The 18326-nt window shown below is 38.6% G+C and overlaps 1 protein-coding gene across 7 annotated transcripts in view; it reads left to right on the top strand.

Moving 5' to 3' along the window:
* LOC130922838 (cilia- and flagella-associated protein 46) overlaps positions 1-11816 on the top strand; it is a 100070-nt gene extending 88254 nt beyond the window's left edge. For 3 of the 7 annotated variants that reach the window (XM_057848001.1, XM_057847995.1, XM_057848002.1), the window contains 8 exons: positions 250-317; positions 2367-2472; positions 4404-4506; positions 4609-4721; positions 4992-5067; positions 5245-5381; positions 5485-5562; positions 5748-5883. In XM_057848001.1, coding sequence (XP_057703984.1) covers positions 250-317; positions 2367-2472; positions 4404-4506; positions 4609-4721; positions 4992-5067; positions 5245-5381; positions 5485-5562; positions 5748-5851 — 785 coding nt within the window. In that variant the 3' untranslated portion in view covers positions 5852-5883. Of the gene's footprint in view, positions 1-249; positions 318-2366; positions 2473-4403; positions 4507-4608; positions 4722-4991; positions 5068-5244; positions 5382-5484; positions 5563-5747; positions 5884-8149; positions 9656-9900; positions 10175-11196 lie in introns of those variants that run through there. The other 4 variants (XM_057848000.1, XM_057847997.1, XM_057847998.1 and 1 more) reach the window with 4 other exon arrangements.
* The last annotated feature ends 6510 nt before the right edge of the window (positions 11817-18326 follow it).

Here is an 18326-nt window from a genome sequence, read left to right on the forward strand (position 1 = left end):
GTGACTACCACAGGTTTTGACAAAGCTTGATTAAGGTTAATTAACGCATTAATTTTTCAATTATTTCTAACTGCCGTCAAAGCTGCAGGTATGGAAAACTTGAGCGGAGCAGCCTTTGTAGACCTAGAAGCTTTATAGATGGAAATGAAAGAAATGTCAACGACTGTGGATGTTTTGAAAATGTATATGTTAGCTAACAAGTTAACAAAGAAACATGAATTTATTCATTCAGTCTCCTGCTTTTAACAGTGGAAAAGGAAACCAAAGGGGGTAAAGGCATGAAGGGGAAAGCTAATCAAAGCCAAGTCATCAAAGCGGTGAGTAAATTGATCTGGGCCTGTTCGATAGTGACAGTGTTATATTTACCTGCTGTTGGCACTGGCAATTAGTTTTCATAAATCAGTTGCCGAATACATATTTTATCAAAGATCCCATTTCTCGCACTCTGAACTTCTGTTATGATTGCATATAGCGATTTGTCTGTTTTAAATGTCTCTCAACTGGCATTTGCCACATGCAAGGGGATTTTGTATTTAGTTGTGATGACTTGCATTTAAAGTATATCTCCTTAAATCCAATCTTCAATTGGTGCCCATGAATATTCTCATGGTCATTTCATTCTTCATTCTCATTTAATTGATCACAATTGGACTAGGCATGTGCCGGTATAAGATTTTCACGGTACGATAACCGTGAGCAAAAATACCGCGGTTTCACGGTATCACGGTATTGCAATTATAGCTCCAAAATTTTGAGATGTATGGGTTTAAAAAAAAAAAAAAAAAAAAAAATCAATTGAACAGGATTTTTTCAAAACATATTTGCAAATTGGAACATGAATATAATGTGAAAATAAATAAATTAACAAAAAATAACAAAATATTATATAAAATTAAAATAAATAGAACCTAGACTATACCCACAGCCACTGCTCAAGTTGCTCAATATTAGAGTAAGAACAAAATAATTGCTATAAAAAGTAAAAACACTTCTAAATAAAATTAAAAATATATACTGTGTGACTTTTTTTTGAGGGGGGAAGCTCAAGTGAAGTTTCTCCATTTTCAGCCACTGTGTCAACTCTAGTCTACATGATGCCATGCCTTTGTGTTAAAAAGAACAAAGAATTCATAAGTTAATAAGTTAGTTAAAAATGTATAAGTTAGTTTTATAAATTAGTTAAAATGTAAATATTGTTGAGGAAAGGTTTCATCTTAAAAAAAAAAAAAAAAAGAGGCGCGAGCCCTCCTCTCTCAATTAAGCGATCTTTGACGCGATTCTTTTTCTTTCCCCCTTCATTCAAGCTTTTCTCTCACTCAGCGGCTGTGAGACATAAAATAAGCTGCTCTCCCAGTTTAGCCTAGGCTAACATTCGTCTTTGTAAGTTTTAGATAGTTTGTATATTGAATTTGAAAGGAAAATGTGTGTTTTGTTTTTGGCGAACTTTTTAATGGTGCTACTGCTATCCTGTTGAACCTAATCACACGTGGAAAAATACAATTGTACAACGTTTTAAATGTATTTATTTGTATATTTCACCACGATTTGAGAGCTCAATAAATTGAAGAAAAGTACGCCTTGTGTTTGGAGGATTTGTTTTTGGGTTTGCTGGCTGTTTAGTGACACTCACGGCAACAAACGGGAAGGGGTGAGCGGTGCCGCACCAAGCCACTTCGGCTGCATTTTGGCACATGAAAAATAGCGAATACCGTACTAAGGTATGACGGAAAATTTTAGTGGTTTTGAAACCGCGACGTTTTCACACCACGGTAAACCGTGAAACCGGTAACCGGCACATGTCTAAATTGGACAAATAACTCTTAAAGTGATGAATTCGTTGTATCCACTATATAATAAGGTAAGTAGTTAGTCGTCCAGTGAGAACAGTGGAGTACTTACCTTAACTTGTTCAATGCCAATGATCATGTTTCAGTGCCAATGACGGCGATAAACGTCCAATCCATTTGGACTGGGAGGGTATGCAGCAATCGAACGATCTTTGTCAACCCTCCCATTCCAAAACAGATTGGACATTCATCGCCGTCAACAGCAGCCAATGAGTTAATCAGAAACTTTTATCCACATTTTAAATGAAAATCGGTCAGTAGCATATCATGAACCTAAAAGTCTAATTGCCTAAGTCGTTTTTGCCAAATTGATTTTTTCCCCCCATTTTTTTGAAAATGTTAAAATATGAGTTAGGCAATTATGCTATTAAGCTAACGATATGTGACATACATCTTGCACATTATGTTTATTTGTCTTTTTAATAGTGTTATTGTTTAATATTCCGTATAATGTCTGAACAATGTCCTCCCTGCACGTACTGTATAATAGTGTAAATAAGATGACTTGAATTTATACAGATTTCTACCAGTCATGTTCTGCCAGAACGCACCATCCCAGTGGACACACGGAACTTCAAATGCATCTTCAATGACAAAGATATTGTCAATACTTTCAGCAATTTTGGTGAGTCAAAGCTAATGCAAAGTAAATAGACACAAAGGAGAAAAATATTAATATACGGTGGTACCTCTACTTTCGAACATCTCTACAAACAGAAGTTTTGGGTTACAACACGTCTAAACAGGAAAGTATTGCCTCTTGTTAGGAAAGAAATTCACGTTTCAGGTTTCTGAGAGGCAAAAATACTATACAGTGCTATAAAAGATACGTATGTACTTCCTATTTCTGCTTTTAAATGTTGCACGACAAAATCCTGCTGCCCTATTTGGCATAATCTTTCCAATCATGCTTCAGTAACGCGATTCTGCCCTCCTATTAGCCTATTGTTGATCACGTTTGAATTTGGGTGTTGCAGTTTAATGACGTGCACAGGCACAACGGTGTTGTTGGTTACATAGCGGGTCAACGTCTGACTCAAAAGAGAACAAGTCTCCTCGCGTTTTTGTCTTACGAAGAGTTTTGTTATGCCCACGCATGGTTCACTACATTAGTAGCACATTAGAGCATATGCCTCCTCAACATTTGTGTCACGAAGAGTGAGATAGGCGATAGGCACCATCTTGTAAGAGAAGGAAGCCTTCAAAAGGTAAGATATATATTTTTTTTCTTTTTTCCTTTGCGTTATGTTCTTTTATCTACTTCATCACCGATATTAATGGTTAGGTTAGATATATGGAATGATCGAAATTTCCCCGATTATAAATTTTAATGTGGTGTTTCAGTGCTGCTTGGAGTGGATTAGAGCATTTACATGGAAAATGAATCTCTACTTACGGAATTTTCAGGTTATGAGACTTCCAGAACTTATTAATTTCGTAAGTGGAGGTACCACTGCGCTATAAAATGAAAACAAATTCAAGAGAGAGATGCAGTATGTTTACACCAGTGTTTTTCAACCTTTTCTCAGTCAAGGCACGTTTTTACATCAGAAAAAATCTTGCGGGAAACCACAAACCAAAAATGCTCCAAAATTTCTGTACCGTATATTTGTTTATAAAATAATTTCTCAGTATTTATACTTATTGTAAAACTGAACCTGTTTAGATGATCACAAAGCAGATATCCTGGCAGGAATCTTCTTCAACAACTCAGTCCCTGTTTTAATTTTTTGTAGCAGTTAGGCTTGAATAGCTCAGAATTATCAGAAAGGGGGAATTTAGCAATGTTTTTCACCACATCAGGGCTCAGCATCTCGCTTACAATGGCTTTGCGGACAGGTAGTATTCATGTCCCTGCCACAGTGTGGGACTTTTTGAATTTAGCAACAAGCAAGTTTAGCAACAAGGTAAATGGCTTTTAGAGCTTTCTCATTTACCTTTGTAATTTTTCTAAAAAAAAAATGGCCCGTTTCTCTGTTCTAACAAGGATTAACAAAATACTCCATTGTATGCTTTGCTTGGAGGTGACATTTAAGCATGCTTGGCACCATGGCGCCGTTGGATAGTTTCTTGTGTCGCGTTCAAGAACTGCTCGGATTTCTAGCCGGGCCACCTTGCTTTCCTCGACAATGTGTTGGAATAAAACACCGGGAGGATTGACGGTCGTCACATATGGATGAAATGTAATGGACACTTTCGTGTTTAATATGCTTGACGTGTCTAATCGAATGACGTACAGTAGACGTGCTGGGGTCCACATTGTTGCAAACAGCAAGGTGGATGATGGCTATTAATTCGAGCAGTTCTTGAGTGCGACATGAGCAATACCTTGCTCATCTGCACACGACTGAAAACTTTCTACCTACTCCTTCCTTCCTACTGCAACTCTGCCCGATGACGTGTAAAAAATTTTTTAAAAAGAGATATTGGATCATTTTTCGCAACACACCTGATGATCTCTCACTGCACACGAGTGTGCCGCGGCAGACCAGTTGAAAAACACTGGTTAACACTGTTGTCTTTGAAACCTCAACAATGCTCAGTTTTATTTTTCAGAAGCAACCTCTCTCGTTGAGAGAATGAAGATGAACTGGCCAGCCTACGGCCAGCATTTTAACCACTTGTTGGCAGGCTTTATGAGCATTAAACAAACTCCCAGGTGTGAATCTGAACCTTATGTACATTTTTCTACTGATGTATCAGCAGGCTATGCACATGTAATCAAGTAATAAGCGTAATCCTATTTCCTGATTTTTTAAAGTTTCAGTGAGATGGAGAAACTGCTGTCCAAATGCAGCGGGTTCTTGTATTTGGGAGCAGAACGCTTCTTGGCTCCAATCCCACCTGCCAAACTAGCAGCCCTCAACCTGTCAGGTAAAATTTATTCCTAAGTAAATGATAGCAGAATGAAAATAATATGTTGAGGACCCAGTAGCTGAATGGTCTTGTTAGCAGGTTTTCATGGAGCGTCTTTATGTGGTTGTCCAGATGCTGAAGCATATTTTAAACTCCCTTTTCCAATCCTGGTTTGATTAGCAGATTTAATTATGTTCTTTTTTGCTCTGTTTGTCGCACGTAAACCAAAAATAACTGAGCTTTTAAAAAATAGGCGCAGACGGTGTGACAATTTTTTTTCGTCTTCAGAATGTCACATGGCTCTCATTTTTGACCTGGTTCAGAGTAATGCTTTGCACTCATCAAACCTTGACATGCACAAAAGGTAAAATTAGCTAATTCAAATGTTTCCATTTATTATGAATTCTTAACATTTCCCTGCTTGACTCCTCTTTGAATGTGGCTCCATTCACATCTCACATTTCGCCTCATGTTGTTGTAAAATTGGACTCATGTATCATATTTTCCTTGCAAGCCTAACCTTGGTACTCTTTTCCTCCAGGGCAGGACAACGCACCCTTGAGAAGACTTCGGAGGTTGCTCTGCTGTTGAGCTTGAATGGTGTTACTTGTATTGTACTAAACCAATGGCATAGCAGCCTTGAGCAGAACTCGGAATACATGACCAACTTTTTGGATAGTATGTTCAAAACAGCCATTCAGTCAAGCGGGATTTAATCTCTTCAGCTGTTTACATGCTCTGCTTTTTTGACTTTGGAAATTGAGAATCGAATCTGTTGTAGATTTTCTGAGCGGCAGACAGACCTCCGGGCAGATTGTCCATTCCCTCAGGCAAGATGACGACACCTCGGACTCAAATGGTAGGATACATTTTGTATTTCTCAACAACAACCATACATTTGTTTTTCTAAAATTACTTTGTAGAAATATTTTAATTGATCTCAGGAAGAAGAAAATCACCATCATGTAAAATATTACTCAAGTAGAAATTGAATTATTTGTTTTTTAAGCATTTTGTTTTAGACAAAATTTTATCCCTCTACAGATTCTGACACTGTTTTGGAAGAAAGTTTTCAGCACAAAACTGATCTGACGCCATCCGCTTTCAACTGTGTTCTTTATGGACTTCCTCTTGTGACCGGCACATAAAGCAATTCGGGTAACATATATATCGCTATACGGTAGGTTTAAATCGACAGCATAAGTGAAACCAAATACAGTAGTATGAAAAAGTATCTGAACCTTTTGGAATTTCTCACATTTGTGCATAAAATCACCATAAAATGTGATCTGATCTTAGTTAAAATCACACAGATTAAAAAACAGTGTGTGCTTCAACTAAAAACACCCAAACATTTAAAGGTTTTCATATTTTAATGAGGATAGTATGCAAACAATGTCAGAAGGGGGAAAATAAGTAAGTGAACCATCACATTTAATATTTGTGGGCCCCCCTGTCGCAGCAATACCTTCAACCAGATACTTCCTGTAGCTGCAGATCAGTCTGGCACATCCATCAGGACTAATCTTGGCCCATTCTTCTCTAAAAAACTGCTGTAGTTCAGTCAGATTTCTGGGATGTCTGGCTAGAATCGCTGTCTTTAGGTCATGCCATAGCATCTCAATGGGGTTCAAGTCTGGACTTTGACTTGGCCTCTCCGGAACGTGTATTTTGTTCTTCTAAAACTATTCTAAAGTTGATTTACTTCTGTGTTTTGGATCATTGTCTTGTTGCAGTATCCATCCTCTTTTTGGCTTCAAGTGTCTGACAGACAGGTTTTCCTGCAAAACATCTTGATAAACTTTTGAATTCATTCTTCTGTTAATGATTGCAAGTTGTCCAGGGCCTGAGGTGGCAAAACAGCCCCAAATCATGATGCTCCCTCCACCATGCTTCACGGTGGGGATGTGGTGTTGATGTTGTTGATGTTGATGTGATGTTTTTCCTCCACACTTGACGTTGTGTGTTACTCCCTAACAATTCAACTTTGGTTTCATCAGTCCACAATTTTTTTTACCAAAACTTCTGTGGAGTGTCCCAGTGTCTTTTTGCGAACATTAAACGAGCAACAATGTTTTTTTTAGACAGCAGTGGCGTCCTCTGTGGAGTCCTACCATGAACACCATTCTTGGCCATAGTTTTACATATAGTTGATGTGTGCACAGAGATATTGGACTGTGCCAGTGATTTCTCTGAGTCTTTGGCAGACACTCTAGGGTTCTTATTTACCTCTCTGAGTATTCTGCGCTGAACTCTTGGCGTCACCGTTGGTGGATGGCCACTCAATGGGAGAGAAGCAACAGTGCCAAACTCTCTCCATTTGTAGACAACTTCTCTGACTGTCGATTGATGAACATCCAGACTTTTAAAGATGGTTTTGTGTCCTTTCCCAGCTTTATACAAATCAACAGTCCATGATCGCAGGTCTTCAGACAATGCTTCTCATCAAGACAATTCTTACCAGGTGTGTGTTTTATAGTGGGAAGGGCAGCTTTAAACCACCCATCAGTAATTGGGCACACACCTGACTTAAATGTTTAGAAAAAAATGGTTTTAATTCCTCTTTAAGTGTCTTTAGGTAAAGGGTTCACTTAATTTTCTTTTTTTTTTTTTTTTTTTTTTTTGTAATTGACTGGTTCTCTTTTTTCTCCCCTGCAGACAAAAAAATATGACTACAGCTTTCTCTTAGTAAGTATGTTTCATGAATCCAAATGGGTGTTATATTTAATATAAATTTGATTGGCTTGTTCCTCCAAAATTTTACATTTAAATAATTCTCATCATCCCCATCCTCAAGAAGTAGTGGTTCCATAATTTATTCAAGAGGCTGCATAACATTAACCTTAACCAGATTTAGTGGTTGCTCTTCAGAGAAATTAGATTTTTAAAAAAATACTTATAGCTTTAAACCACCCATCAGTGATTGGGCACACACCTGACTTAATTGTTTAGAAAAAAATTGGTTTCAATTCCTCTTTAAGTCTCTTTAGGTAAAGGGTTCACTTATTTTTCCCCCTTCTGTCTTTGTTTGCATGCTATCCTCATTAAAATATGAAAGCCTATAAATATTTGGGTGGTGTTAATTAAAGGAGACACTGTTTTTGCATCTGTGTGATTTTGACAAAGATCAGATCACATTTGATGGTGATTTTATGCACAAATGTGAGAAATTCCAAAAGGTTCAGATTCTTTTTCATACCACTGTAGTAAGTTTAATCACTATTAGCACAATGTCAGTAAATTTGAAGCTGCATATTGATTTTTGACAGTTTTGCCACAAATGTTTATTCCATTTCCTACCAATTTGCGCCTTGTTTCATATGTTGCGCATATTTTGTTTTCAAGATACAGTATACTGCATGACTTTTTCTGTCCTGAGACTGGTTTGAAGTCTACAAGGTTTCTTTTTATTGTAATTGACTGGTTCTCTTTTTTCTCCCTTGCAGACAAAAAAAATATGACTACAGCTTTCTCTTAGTAAGTATGTTTCATGAATCCAAATTGGTGTTATTTTGAATATAAATTTGATTGGCTTGTTCCTCCAAAATTTTACATTTAAATAATTCTCATCATCCCCATCCTCAAGAAGCAGTGGTTCCATAATTTATTCAAGAGGCTGCATAACATTAACCTTAACCAGATTTAGTGGTTGCTCTTCAGAGAAATTAGATAAAAAAAATAGTTTTCATTTGTCTGAAATGAATCAGTGAAACAGTGACAGGTAGAGATGATTCATACTGTATTCGTATTTTAAACATGCTCTTAGCCTTCAGGGTCGATATTAGTATTGTTTGTTGTGGACAGTTGTATCCAGAGGATAGAGGAGACTGGAGCATGACTGCATAATGTTTGACCTTTGCGTGCACTTCATGTATGCATGTGGGTCAGTATGAGATGACGCTGGATATGCAAACCTTTGAGACTGGAGGCTCACAAGAGGGGGAAAATGTGTTAAAATTAAATGCAAAAGTTCTTTGTTAGTCTGCACCTACGCAGGCTCCAGTTCACCTGCAACCCTAATGAGGCAAGTACTGTAAAAGAGGGGTCATTAAATAGGCTTTTTATCCTCTAGCTTCGAATGGTTGTCAAATCATCTTTTACACGTTCTGCAATGCATGACAGTAATGAGTTTGTCACTAGTAGACGTCCAATTAATTTGGCCTGGGAGGACTGACAGTGAATGAACATTTGTTCATTTGTTGTGAGCCCTCCCACTACAAATGTTTTGGACATCAAGTACTGTAATTATTTGTAGAGCAAATCACTTTGGGCTTTTCATGAAAAAGAGCACTGAGTTATATAGTCATTATATATTCTATAAACATAGACTTCACTATTAGTTGACGGGAAATGGGGTGCGGGGCTGCTTTATAGGGGGCCTATTTGTAAAAACTTCAAATATTTTCAAAACCAAAGCCGCTCGCGACCTAAAACCCAAACAGGCACCTCCCTTAAGCATATACGAGTCTCTATGAGCAGCGGCATTAAAAAATTCCCTAATAAAATCCTGATTATTTTTTATAAATGTACTATAAAACTTAAAATGGTTATAAAATTCTCAGATTTTATGCTAGATGCTCAAAAATCACCAAATGCAGAGATAATCGCCAATATTTTCAGGATCAATAGCAATATTTAACATAAGTTTTTGCCCGAAATGTTTTTATTTTTTTTATTTTTTATTTAGTGCAAGTTTTTAACAGCTAGTAAACCACTCAGTTTTCACATCAGTAATGTAATACTTGAAGAAAGCATGACGAATCATCTTAATTTTACTCAACAAAAGCAAAATTTGCATTTTTCTATATACAATCACAACTTATTTAGGTTGAACTGCGATGTCACTATTGCCTCAGCACGTCTTGCCGGCCCTCATCGTTTTTAGATTGAAATGTTACATACAGTGTATCACAAAAGTGGGTACACCCCTTGCATTTCTGCAGATATTTAAGTATATCCTTTCATGGGACAACACTGACAAAATGACACTTTGACACAATGAAAAGTAGTCTGTGTGCAGCTTATATAATAGAGTTAATTTATTTTCCCTTCAAAATAACTCAAAATAGAGCCATTAATATCTATACCCCTGGAAACAAAAGTGAGTACACCCCTTAGTAAATACGTACATCCCTAAATGTCCAAATTGAGTACTGCTTGTCATTTTCCCTCCAAAATGTCATGTGACTTGTTACAGGAGTGCTGTCAGTATTGCTGCAGAGATGGAAAAGGTGGGGGTTCAGCCTGTTAGTCCTCAGCCCATACGCTGCACTCTAATTTGTGTGCATGGCTGTCACCCCAGAAGGAAGCCTCTTCTGAAGATGGTACACAAGAAGCCTGCCCGTCTCATCAGATTATTGGACGTGGTTCCAGTAATCCATGTGCTTTATTGACATGTCTTCAGCAAACTGTTTGCGTGCTTTCTTGTGTACCGTCTTTTAAATATTAATGGCTATATTTTGAGTTGTTTTGAGGGGAAAATAAATTAACTCTATTTTATAAGCTGCACACAGACTATTTTTCATTGTGTGTCATTTTGTCAGTGTTGTCCCATGAAAAGATATACTCAATTATGGTGTGGCTCAGTGGTAGAGTAATTGTCCCCCTACCCAGAGGTTGTGGGTTTGATTCTCTGCCTTGATGAACTCGCCTAAGTATCCTTGATTAAGATACTGAACCCCACATTGCTCCTGGTGCTGCGTCACCAGTAGGTAGATGGTGATGTAGTGTGAAGCACCTTGATAGGTGGAAAATGGCCTTTTTATCATTTAAAATACGTGAGCCGATGCAGAAATGTCCAAATTACTAGTTTTTTTCCCAAAAAAAAACTGGCAGTGTGCCAATAATTACCTGATTATTTGAATCTAAAGTTATGCTATTGTGTACGGATGCAAAATCCAACAGGGCGGCCATCACAAAACAAAGAGCTTTTTAAGTTGCAAATTCATGTAAATAAATGCGTAAACCCCTGAATTTCTATAGATATGAACGTAAACAGTCTAGATTCTTGGTTAAAAGCAAAAAACTGGGCGGTTATCAATTATTTTACATAAGTATTTCAAACTGAAGTTATGCAAATTTTTTTACATTAATTTTTCCATAATGTTTCAAAGTGCATGCATGGTGCTATTTTATATAATAATTACCTTGACTCGTCAACCAAATCACTCTTGAGACACATCTGCCTGCTTGTATGCACTAAAACGTCCTGTTTCCACCTAAATCCGCCGTTAGAACGCAGCATGTTTGAGTTTATCGCAGTGAACGCAACCACAACGCTCTGCCTGGCCCGGCTCCCTACGGGAAGCCGTGGCACAATGTCTGTAGGAGCTGTCTTACCAACTGATAGTGAAGTCTATGATTGAATGACTATTTAACAGACTGCCTTAGACTAATCGTAGCAGTCAACAAGCATTTGATTATTCTAGTGTTGCTTTGTCTGTCATTCACACACAAACCCAAATGCAATGAACTATTATGTTTACTTTGACAGATAACATAATGATCATAAGGTACCGCCCCTCTTCTTCTTTTTTTTTTTTTAATCTCATTTTGCACAATCTGTTTGTATGTCGACTTGATCTTGACTTAACCTCTGGGAGCATCTGGCTCCTGTCTGCCATGCCTCAAGGTGGAACTTAAAGCTGCTGTGATGTCTCAAACAGGGCAGTAAATCGGATTATTGCCTCACTTTCAATAGAAGAGGAATCCACAGGCATTATTTTAATAACCATGATCCTCGGTTTTATTGCAAACCAACATATAGCCTCCTCACATTTGGCCTCCATATTCATAATCACATTATTCTGTGCTAAATTGTAATTAGATTGTGTAATCACATTAAACTGCAATGTTTCTGGCTCGCTCTGAGCACGGGTTAGTTATTGATTTTTTAATTAAATGTGTAAAACATTGTTTTCCAGTCAGTTGCAGTCAGTCTATGTGACTGAAGTGGATTTTGTAGTTGTCGCAAAAATGAATATTTCAATCGTCATAATTTGATTATATGTATCATATGAAAAGATGGTAAAAATAGTCTTGTTTGTTGTATCACATCAGGATTTATTGTGGCAAAAAGAGTGACGCATCCACACATCCAATTGAGGGATGTAAAATGTGTTTCGAAACCTTAAAACCTTTAGCATCTTTATTAGGGTAACGATTTTTGAAAAGATTGATTGAAAGTATCGACAGTGGGACAAATAATTATTTAGTCAACCACTAATTGTGCAATTTCTCCCACTTGAAAATATTAGAGAGGCCTGTAATTGTCAACATGGGTAAACCTCAACCATGAGAGACAGAATGTGGGGAAAAAAAAAAAACTGAAAATCACATTGTTTGATTTTTAAATAATTTATTTGCAAATCATGGTGGAAAATAAGTATTTGGTCAATACTAAAAGTTCATCTCAATACTTTGTTATTTACCCTTTGTTGGCAATAACAGAGGCCAAACGTTTTCTGTAACTCTTCACAAGCTTTTCACACACTGTTGCTGGTATTTTGGCCCATTCCTCCATGCAGATCTCCTCGAGAGCAGTGATGTTTTGGGGCTGTCGTTTGGCAACACGGACTTTCAACTCCCTCCACAGATTTTCTATGGAGTTGTGATCTGGAGACTGGCTAGGCCACTCCAGGACCTTGAAATGCTTCTTACAAAGCCACTCCTTTGTTGCCCTGGATGTGTGTTTGGGATCACTGTCATGCTGAAAGACCCAGCCACGTCTCATCTTCAATGCCCTTGCTGATCGAAGATTTTCACTCAAAACCTCTCGAAACACGGCCCCTTTCATTCTTTCCTTTGCACAGATCAGTCGTCCTGGTCCGTTTGCAGAAAACAGCCCCAAAGCATGATGTTTCCACCCCCATGCTTCACAGTGGGTATGGTGTTCTTCGGATGCAATTCAGTATTCTTTCTCCTCCAAACACAAGAACCTGCGTTTCTACCAAAAAGTTCTATTTTGGTTTCATCTGACCATAACACATTCTCCCAGTCCTCTTCTGGATCATCCAAATGCTCTCTAGCGAACCGCAGACGGGCCTGGACGTGTACTTTCTTCAGCAGGGGACACGTCTGGCAGTACAGGATTTGAGCCCCTGGCGGCGCATTGTGTTACTGATAGTAGCCTTTGTTACTGTGTTCCCAGCTCTCTGTAGGTCATTCACTAGGTCCCCCCCGTGTGGTTCTGGGAGTTTTGCTCACCTTTCATGTTATCATTTTGACGCCACGGGGTGAGATCTTGCATGGAGCCCCAGATCGAGGGAGATTATCAGTGGTCTTGTATGTCTTCCATTTTCTAACAATTGCTCCCACAGTTGATTTCTTTACACCAAGCGTTTTACCTATTGCATATTGTCTTACCAGCCTGGTGCAGGTCTACAATTTTGTCTCTGGTGTCCTTCGACAGCTCTTTGGTCTTGGCCATAGTGGAGTTTAGAGTGTGACTGACTGAGGTTGTGGACAGGTGTCTTTTATACCGATAATGAGTTAAAACAGGTGCCATAAATACAGGGAACGAGTGGAGCCTTGTTAGACCTTGTTAGAAGAACTTAGACCTCTTTGACAGCCAGAAATCTTGCTTGTTTGTAGGTGAACAAAATTTCTTTTTTCTACTATAATTTGGAAATAAATTCTTTAAAAATCAAACAATGTGATTTTCTGTTTTTTTTTCCCACATTCTGTCTCTCATGGTTGAGGTTTACCCATATTGACAATTACAGGCCTCTCTAATGTTTTCAAGTAGAAGAACTTGCACAATTGGTGGCTGACTAAATACTTATTTGCCCCATTGTACATTTCAAAAAGTACGGTTATTTCTTGACTCTAAAAAGTGACTTTCCATTGTTATTATTTGTATTTTACTAACATTTAAAATTATTTTATATGATTTGCGAGACAATTTTTGCAGAAAATACCCAGAATGTCATTTTTCAAGCTATGGTATTTTTGCTTGCCTCTGCATTCTCATTGCTATGTGGCTGACTGGTTTGATTTGAATATTTAACAGTTCATATTAGACTGGGATATAATACACTCCAATGAACTAAAAATGCTTGCGTTTTCTTTCTACAATAAACATGTGATGAATATAATTGTTGGGGTCATTTTTCAGGGAAATATTCCATGTAATATCTTTTGTCTCTGTTTCTTTTTTTCAAATGCAGGTGAGACATTTCTCATGTGTTGGGAAAATATAGTCATGAAAAACTCATGTTGATTTGTTGCTGAATATTTTAGGCTCCTTGCTAGCATGTCGACATGTCCATCTCTCAGGTCTTAATCTTGAGTCTCCACTGATATGCTTAGTACATCATTTATAACACAAATTATGAGTCGTGTGCATGGGGGGGGGGGGGGGGGGGGGTGATTGGGTGTGCTCGTTATTAAAGTGGACACAAAAAAAGGTGTATATATACATACTGTATATGATGGTTTTTTTTGTGTGCAAGAGCACTTGGTATGAATTCAATATATTGCTAGCTTTCATTTGTGGATTCCTCACTGCTTAAATTGCTGTTTACGGTATCAAACACAAATTCTGCAACCGAGTTGCATGTCTATATGCGGAACACATTTATTTACAGATATTAAAATCAATCTTTCTGCCATTTGGTAAATAGATATGCAGTTCATCCTCCACCAGGGGAGCATTTAATTTAAAATATAATCTGTTCATTAGCAGGCTCTGTTTATGATTTATGGACAATGCTAAAGGGACTGGTCATGCCATTAAGGTTTTTGGGTGTTGCTGGGTCGGTCCATTTATGCATGGGGTGAAATTCTGTCTTGAGCAAAACTTGAAAGTATTATCTTGTCTGTTTGTTTGCTGTAACTAATGTGAACGTCTCAATTTACTCTCTTCTTGTCTGCGCTCTGTCTTTAACATGGTAAGTGTTTCTTCTAACACCTTTGCTTTTTAATTATTGCGAAGAGAACTCATTTTGTTCAATTACTGAACCACTCAATGAACCAATGTGAAGTGCCAAAAGGGCATTTCTCATCTAGTCACAGTAACTCATCTAAGCAAGATAGAATTCCCTGCCTTTCAAATTAGTAAAGGAAAACAGCTACTTTGCCAAGCAGAAAAAAGGTTAATTGCTTTCATTTCACTGTTCCGTCGTCTTAATTTGCTGATTGTGTTTACAGTTTAAAATACATCATTCAAGGTATGTTTAAAATATCCCGTTTTCAATACACAGACACTATGTTTTGAGAGACAAATACCATTAGATTGCCTATAAATCATCTCTAATTTTATCTATCCGTTTACATTCACAGCGTTACAGGGTTGTGTATTGTCAACAGGCATCGAGATGGTGAGGACAAAAATCTTGTCGTACAAATCCCATCTTCTGCTGTACTGTAAAAATCATTCCATTGTTTTGTTTGCTTCCACTGAGCCAGAAAATCTCAACTCTATTGGATAAGATCACAAGTGCAGTACAGGTTGTTGTTTTGGGTTTAGGCAGCAGTATGCTAGTTATCACTCTGGACACACTGATCTTTGGATGCCCTATCTGTTTATATACTGGGAGGTTTTGAGTCGAGGTCCAGCTAGTGAAGCGAATCATGTAATTAACAACTAGAACATTGAAAAATGTATGTTGGGACTGAATAACACATTTAGTACTGAACTGTTTTTATTTCATTTCATTACATCAGTGTTTATTAACCACTGTGTCGTGTGTGTGGTGTGCTGTTACGTGCCAAGGACGGCTCGCGAAGGGCGTAGCATAAAACAAGCCACCAAATGGACACAAATTTATTTACACAACAATCAAACTCGCAATGAATATATACAGAATGCCGACGAAGCGTGACTTCAGGGTAAGCCCAGGCCAAAACAACAAACAAAAGGAACTACACTTAAACCCCACCCGCTAACTAAACCCTGATCATGTAAAAGGAACAAAGAAAGGACAGCTTCTAACCTAACTTCCTACTCTATACAAAACAGGAGAAAACGGGTTGAACAGAAACGGCGACTTACCCTTACTTGCTTCAGTGCTTTTATTTACACTGGTGAACAAAAACGATCCAATAACGAATAAACACAAAAGACCTCACCGAAAAAAGCGGGAGTGTATCAAAGTAGCGATCAAATGCAAACAAGAGTGAATGGCGACCAAATATCTGGCGAGGAGGACCGCGGCAGAATGCTGTCAAATGCGACCTCATAGAGCGTTGGCAGCGGCAGGTTTATGAAGCTTGGCGCCTTTTTCTTGGCCAATCAGCAGCGGCGACGTCGTCGGTCCGTCCTGAGTTGATCAGCTGTCGTCACAGTGGGAGGGGAAGCAGCCAGCTGGTGGAGGCGACGATCAGCTGACTGAAAGAATCTCAGAAAATTAACTAATAAGCGGCCAAGGCCGTCACATGCCGTGGAAAGTGCTCCACTTTCATCGAAATTAAGGTAAAAATGTTTTTTAAAATGAAATCGCAAATTTGCCGTGTCTGTTGTTCAATGGTCAGTCATCATGCAATACTCTTCCATATCAGTAGGTGTCAATAAGTAGCTAATCTGGCTAATTTTGGCTTAAAATAAGGCAGTTTCTTTTAAAGAGGAGTGCAAGAGCATAAACTGCTTTTTCAGTCTCGTCTGTGTTTTCCGTCATGTGCATATAGACTCACCGGCCACTTTATTAGGTACACCTGTCCAACTGCTCGTTAACACTTAATTTCTAATCAGCCAATCACATGGCGGCAACTCAGTGCATTTAGGCATGTAGACATGGTTTAAGACAATCTCCTGCAGTTCAAACCGAGCATCAGTATGGGGAAGAAAGGTGATTTGAGTGACTTTGAACGTGGCATGGTTGTTGGTGCCAGAAGGGCTGGTCTGAGTATTTCAGAAACTGCTGATGTACTGGGATTTTCACGCACAACCATCTCTAGGGTTTACAGAGAATGGTCCGGAAAAAATATATATATATCCAGGGAGCGGCAGTTCTGTGGGCGGAAATGCCTTTTTGATGCCAGAGGTCAGAGGAGAATGGCCAGACTGGTTCGAGCTGATAGAAAGGCAACAGTGACTCCAATAACCACCCGTTACAACCAAGGTAGGCAGAAGAGCATCTCTGAACGCACAGTATGTCGAACTTTGAGGCAGATGGGCTACAGCAGCAGAAGACCACGCCGGGTGCCACTCCTTTCAGCTAAGAACAGGAAACTGAGGCTACAATTTGCACAAGCTCATCGAAATTGGACAATAGAAGATTGGAATAACGTTGCCTGGTCTGATGAGTCTCAATTTCTGCTGCGACATTCGGATGGTAGGGTCAGAATTTGGCGTCAACAACATGAAACCATGGATCCATCCTGCCTTGTATCAACAGTTCAGGCTGGCGGTGGTGGTGTAATGGAGTGTGGAATATTTTCTTGGCACTCTTGGGGCCCCTTGGTGCCAATTGAAGATTGTTGGAACGCCACAGCCTACCTGAGTATTGTTGATGACCGTGTCCAGCCCTTTATAACCACAATGTACCCAACTTCTGATGGCTACTTTCAGCAGGATAATGGGCCATGTCATAAAGCTGGAATCATCTCAGACTGGTTTCTTGAACATGACAATGAGTTCACTGTACTCAAATGGCCTCCACAGTCACCAGATCTCAATCCAATAGAGCATTTTTGGGATGTGTTGGAACGGGAGAGTCGCATCATGGATGTGCAGCCGACAAATCTGCACCAACTGTGTGATGCTATCATGTCAATATGGACCAAACTCTTTGAAGAATGCTTCCAGCATATTGTTGAATCTATGCCACGAAGAATTGAGGCAGTTCTGAAGGCAAAAGGGGGTCCAACCCGTTACTAGCATGGTGTGCCTAATAAAGTGGTCGGTGAGTGTATATTATATATACATATATATATAATATATATATATATTATATATAATATATATATATATATATAATATATGCTACAGGAATTCATGGTAACTATATATCAGAAGAACGAGGCAGTGTTTGACACATTCCAGAGGGTGGTGCTGTTTTTATCTTTTAAAATAAAGCCACTTGACATCCCGAGATTGTTTCAAGATTTGGGCTACCTGCATGTTGAGCCTTTCTAACTGTCTATTTAATTAATAGCACTGCTATTGGAGTCGACACAGTACAGTAGGAAATCAATGGAGATGATAAATGTAGACCAACTGAATACATAACATGCAGCTGAAATGTACGGTATTTCAACAAAGTCTGTACTTATGTTTGTATGAGTCAATTTAATACGCTTCATCTACTAATCAGCCAAGCACAGTGTCTATCAAGGATACTAGATTGACAGTGTGCATAGTATCAAGGATGAAGTATTGGGTTTTTCTTTCCCCAAGGTTGAAAATGACCCTGGTCCTCGCTTTACAGCTATGTGAACTGCGGCTGCACTGCAGAAATAGTGTAGCAAGCAGGCCAGAAAGATGGATGGGCCCACATTAATTATTTGACCACCGGTATGTGTTGATGATTGGGTACCTCACATGTTAATGATTACATCCATAACCTTATGTACATGAGCTAATGTATCCAACAGGTTGTTGCGCAACAGGTATCCTGCGCTTAAGGGGAGGTAGAAATGGTTCTCCATCAGCTTGCTATGATGCACACAAAATGCTTTGTTTAA

Source organism: Corythoichthys intestinalis, chromosome 10, assembly GCF_030265065.1.
Source record: "Corythoichthys intestinalis isolate RoL2023-P3 chromosome 10, ASM3026506v1, whole genome shotgun sequence".
Classification (NCBI taxonomy): Eukaryota; Metazoa; Chordata; class Actinopteri; order Syngnathiformes; family Syngnathidae; genus Corythoichthys; species Corythoichthys intestinalis.